This window comes from Apaloderma vittatum, unplaced genomic scaffold, assembly GCF_000703405.1.
Source record: "Apaloderma vittatum isolate BGI_N311 unplaced genomic scaffold, ASM70340v1 scaffold38979, whole genome shotgun sequence".
NCBI classification, from domain to species: domain Eukaryota; kingdom Metazoa; phylum Chordata; class Aves; order Trogoniformes; family Trogonidae; genus Apaloderma; species Apaloderma vittatum.
The window spans coordinates 297-5,301 of record NW_009734221.1 but is presented as its reverse complement, the minus strand read 5'-3'; the positions used below and the strand labels follow the sequence as shown (position 1 = coordinate 5,301).

Genomic DNA, 5,005 nt, shown 5'->3' with positions numbered 1-5,005 from the left:
ATGGAAACGTCTTCAAGACCCACCTCCTGGGCCGGCCAGTGGTGCGGGTAACAGGCGCTGAGAACATCCGCAAGATCCTGCTGGGTGAGCACACACTGGTCAGCACGCAGTGGCCCCAGAGCACCCAGATCATCCTGGGCTCCCACACCCTGCTCGGCTCCATCGGTGACCTGCACCGCCAGCGCCGCAAGGTGAGCCTCGCAGCCGCCCTGGTGGAACACACAGCCCAGGTGGCACCTCCTGCCCAGGCTTGGGCCTTGGTGGCACGTAAGACCCCCCACTTTAACCACCTGCTTCTGTTCCCCTCCTTCTCCTTCTAGATCCTGGCCAAAGTCTTCAGCCGCACCGCCCTGGAGAGCTACCTGCCTCGGATCCAGAAGGTTGTGAGCTGGGAGCTGCGGGGCTGGTGCATGGAGCCGGGCTCCATCGCAGTTTATTCCTCCGCTAAAACCTTAACTTTCCGCATTGCAGCTCGGATTCTGCTGGGGCTCCGCTTGGAGGAAAAGCAGTTCAAGGACCTGGCCAAAACTTTTGAACAGCTGGTGGAGAACCTCTTCTCCCTGCCCCTCAACATACCCTTCAGTGGGTTGCGCAAGGTACTGCCGCCTGCCCCTCTCCTTCTGCCTGAAGGCAGAGGCCCATGTCCTGGTGGCACAGACCCTCTGTCCTCAGGACCACCAAGGGGCACTTTTGATGGGCCAGGGTACCTCCTGCACCCTGTTCTGGGTCTAAGAGCCTGGTGTCTGCCCCATCCCAGCCGTCTCCCCTCACCTCTGCACTTCTCACCTGCTTCTCGTTGGCTTTCAGCACCTCCCTATGCTGGCTCCAGCTCGTTGTACAGGGCAGGGCTCCTCTCCTTCCTCATCCCATAAGTTGCCTCTGTTGGCTCTGGCTAGTCCACCATGTCTGGTCCTGTCCCATCTCATTGTGACTCACATCAGCCCACAGAGGAGGCATTTGTAGGCACGACAATGAATGCAGGTGAGCACAGTGCATCTCAGGTCAGCGCTCCCTGGGCACTTCAAGGCAGGCTGAGAACTTGAGACCTTCTTATGGTCCTTGGTCCCTTGTCTCTCAGCACCAGAGAGACAACGAGGGGTCCTGGAGAGGGACAAGGCAGATGGACAGTCTCCTCCACCTCTTTCAACCTGCAGTTTCTTTTCTGCTGTCCTGGCAGTCTTTGCCTGCCTTCCTACACTCTGGCTCTAGGTGTTGGTCCTGTGTCCCTCCACTCCCCCTCCTGTTTCAGGCTGCATTCTCTCCTCTGGCTTTGGGTTCTCCACCCTTCCCACAGCTCATGTCTTCGGCCCCTTTTAGCCAAGTCTTGCCCAATCTCTTATTTCCACCGTGACTTCTGCCCCACCTGATCACCTTACTCAGCCACTCCCAGTTCTCCCCTAGCCTCCCTGCTGCTCTTCTACACCAGGGCAAAGTTCTTGTTTTCCTTGCCCAGTTGCCCCTTGCAGATTGTCACCTGTGTGGGCTTTCACCTCCCGTCCTATCCCTCCTTACCTTCTCTCAGGTCAGCCACAGCCCAAACCAACCTCTTCAACTTGCATTTAGGTCCTTTTGTCTTTCTCTTTTCTCCCTGCCCTGTTTCCTTTGTCCAGACCTTCCCACCTCAAATCTCAGTCTTCGTATCTTCTTCCCAACATCCAGGCATGGCAATTTTTCATCCCGAATCTCTGGTCCTTCTGACTTTTGCAGGAGGCATCTTTCTACAGAGTCACACACTCAGTGACTCCATCCATCTCCCTTAGCAAAGAGATTGCTGATCACTTGATTTGCTGAAATCTTAACTGAATATTCTGCTGCACAGGAGTGCAACACAACTGGAAATAAGCTGGGTGTGATTAGAGTCTTTATCACGTATCCTGGCAAAGGCATTTGTTCCCATCTCAGATGTGCCTTGCTGCTTGGACTCAGCTTTATTAAGTTACCTCTTCTTGTCCCTTTGGACAAGTTTCTTTTGGACCTGATACAACTGGGAGTTTCTTCAGCGCAGATGCCTCTGGACCCAGCACTGTGGGTTTACTGCTGTCTTTTCCTCTCAGGACTCTTAGGACTTCTTGTTTTTGATTCACAACCGCAATGCAACAGAATTTGCAGCAGTTCCTCCCAAACTGCTGCCTCTTGCAAGGTGCTGGGGCTGGGCAGCAGCTTAAACAGTTCTTGCTGTTACAGATCCTGGGATTAAGGATTGCCGTACTTGGGGTCCCCTGGTCTCTCTGGAGAGGGGGGCAGTTCCTAAGGCTCTCCTGAACCGTTTCTGCCTCCCACAGGGAATCAAAGCACGGGACATGCTACATGAGTTTATGGAGAAGGCTATACAGGAAAAACTGCAGAGAAAGGACCCAGAAGGTCATAGTGATGCTCTGGATTTCATAATAAACAGTGCCAAGGAGCACGGCAAAGAATTCACCATGCAGGAGCTAAAGGTAAGGAGAACTCCCTTGCAGTGTCCCTTTCCAGCTTGGTGGCTGTTTGAGAGACCTGGGCTGTGTGGGGACGCACCACCAGCCGCTGGCTCCTGACCTCCTCTTGTCAACTCTGAGGACACCATCTCCAGTGCAAGTGAGAAATTCTGGACTTGGTGTGCTCATACACTCTAGTCGGATTGTGTCTCTTTGCATGAGAAGAGAGTGGGTATTTAAAACAGGAATAAATGCCTCTTCTACCTTTCCTCTATATGGCCACCAAGCTTCAGCCTGACTTATGGTGCTGCTAGAGTTACATGAAATTATGTAGAGTTATGTACAGAGCTAAGGCTCTGTACATGAGTGCACACTCGGCAACCTCCAGGGTACTCTCTTGGAAATATTTAGAGCTAGTTGTGTGTTTCTCAAAACTCCCCCAGCATCTAGCATGGTGCAGTGTGTAGATCATGTCCTCAGGGCTGCGAGCCCAGAAGTCTCTGAGACAATACATCAAAATGGGTCCAGGGATGGCATGATGGACTCCAGGTCATTCCCTACCACCTCGTCATTATTTAGATCATCTAGCTTGTGGATTGCTATGATGCAAGATGAAGCATTACTGTGACTAAGGGATGAACCCAGTAGTCCTTACTGAGCCAAAACTACCAACCGAATGCGAAGAGTATTTTGCCAAAGATCTTGGGAAAAAATTGTCATTAGTACCTCATCATTCATAGCTCCGAGTCACTTGGTGTCAGTGGATGACAGACGGCACTGCATTTATGCAACAAGTTTTGAAACAGTTCTACATGGGTACAGCAGCTGAATATACTTTGAAAATATTGACTATACATAGTTTTACTCTTTATTTAGGTATTTAAGGAAAAGTATCTGAAGATTAATGTTTTATAAATATTTTGTAAGAGTGTAATTTCTAAATCTAAAATATTTGAAAGACTTTACAGCGACTATTAGATAAAATTAGACCTAGCATATATTCTTAAAGTGATTTTATAGTCATTATTTTTTATTCTAATAGAATGTTTTTACTAACATTATTTTGAAAATCACTCCCAGAGGTTGCTGCAGGGAGCCATAAAGGCTGTTATTTCAAATGACAGAGCCTGCCCTAAATTTCTTGCATGTTACTGAAACGTCTTGGGATTTAACTGCAAATGGTGGAACTAAGATTTCTTTTCGTCTGGGTCTGCTACTCTGTGAATGTAAAAATTCCTGCTAACGCCTGCAGGAGGTGTGATAGGGGTCGCCAGGGATCTGTTATTTCAGAGATTTTATTTCAGCTGAAGGATGCCCTTGAGAGCTGCATTTTGGCAAAAGCCTCTAGTCCAGCCAATATATGATGCTGAGGATGATAACAAAGAGTAATCCTTGTTATGTTACCCTTGACCTTACCAGACTTTGCTCCAGGTACCTTCAGGCTTCAGGTGTCCTTCCCTGTGTTTTTGGCTTCACTTCTCCAGAAACCGGTTGTGTCAGAACAATTTAAAATCCAGACACATAGCTGTGGGAAAGGAAACTGCTCTGTTGCCCTGAGGCTTTTTGCTCTGCTTTGCCCCCGGGGTGGAGTGATTAGTGCTCAGGAGTGCCAGCCAGGTCTCAGCCCCTCCCAGGGTGGCAGCTCCCTGTGCTCCTCCTCCAGGCTTCACTTGTGGCTTTTGGGTTTGGCTTCTGGCCCCAGCGCTCCCAGCCCAGTGCTACAGAGTCACTGGCGCCTTCAGATAGTGCTGTAAGTTTGAGCACTGTGTTGCTGTCAGACTCGCCATGCCACAACACAGCTCTGGGTAATCCCTAACTTTCTGGAAAACAATTTCCAAAACTGATCAGAAGGTGCTGCTAACAGCCCACAGCAACCTGGCTTGTGCTGTGACACACAGGACCTGTGGACAGCCACCAAACTACTGGGAGGCTGCATGGGGATTCATGAGCCACAGCAAGGCACGGATTACGGATTTGGCTATGCTGTGATCTGTCTGGGCTGGTTAACCTCCTAACTTGTTGTGGACACCTCTGCTGTGGAGCTATCAGCAACGCTGCTGTGCTTCAGGCTGTGAAGCTTGAAAAGTGAAGAAGTTCCTTGCCTGGTGTGTGTATCCCTGCAGGAGAGCTCCCTGCAGGCTACATCTCTGGGGCTATTGCAGGGAGTTGCTATTGCAGGGAGGTCTTTCTGCTTCTGACTGTCAGTATGAGTCCCCTCCCAGACAAGTAAATGGTTGATTATAGTTGGAGATGGATCAAATGCAACTGATTTGAGCTGCCAGTGCATCTAGCATTTATGCATAAACATGCAACATTTTTAAGTCCTGGCTGGGCATAAGGGTAAAAGCTAGGCACAAAGAGGAACTGGCAGATGAAGGTAAAAAGCATAATGCTTGAAATGCACCTTGCTCAGTACGCTAAAACATATGTTAAAATGCTTCTTTAAAATTTGTAATCTTGTGTGAGGAAGCTCAGAGGAGCCGGACTGGAGGTGATGTGTGCTCATCTTGGTTGTGTTTCTGCGTCAATCACTTGGTGAGTGGATGGCCAGTTCTTACAGAAATGGAAGGACAAGGGTGTCTTATTTTGGT

At 49.6% G+C, this 5,005-nt stretch overlaps 1 protein-coding gene across 1 annotated transcript in view; it reads left to right on the top strand.

The window, feature by feature from the left end:
- Positions 1-5: 5 nt before the first annotated feature.
- LOC104279025 (cytochrome P450 26C1-like) overlaps positions 6-5,005 on the top strand; it is a gene marked incomplete at both ends in the record, with an annotated part of 5,291 nt that continues 291 nt past the window's right edge. The window contains 3 exons of the mRNA XM_009876173.1: positions 6-191; positions 321-596; positions 2,283-2,438. Of these exons, the coding sequence (XP_009874475.1) occupies positions 6-191; positions 321-596; positions 2,283-2,438 (618 nt within the window). The remainder of the gene's footprint in view (positions 192-320; positions 597-2,282; positions 2,439-5,005) is intronic.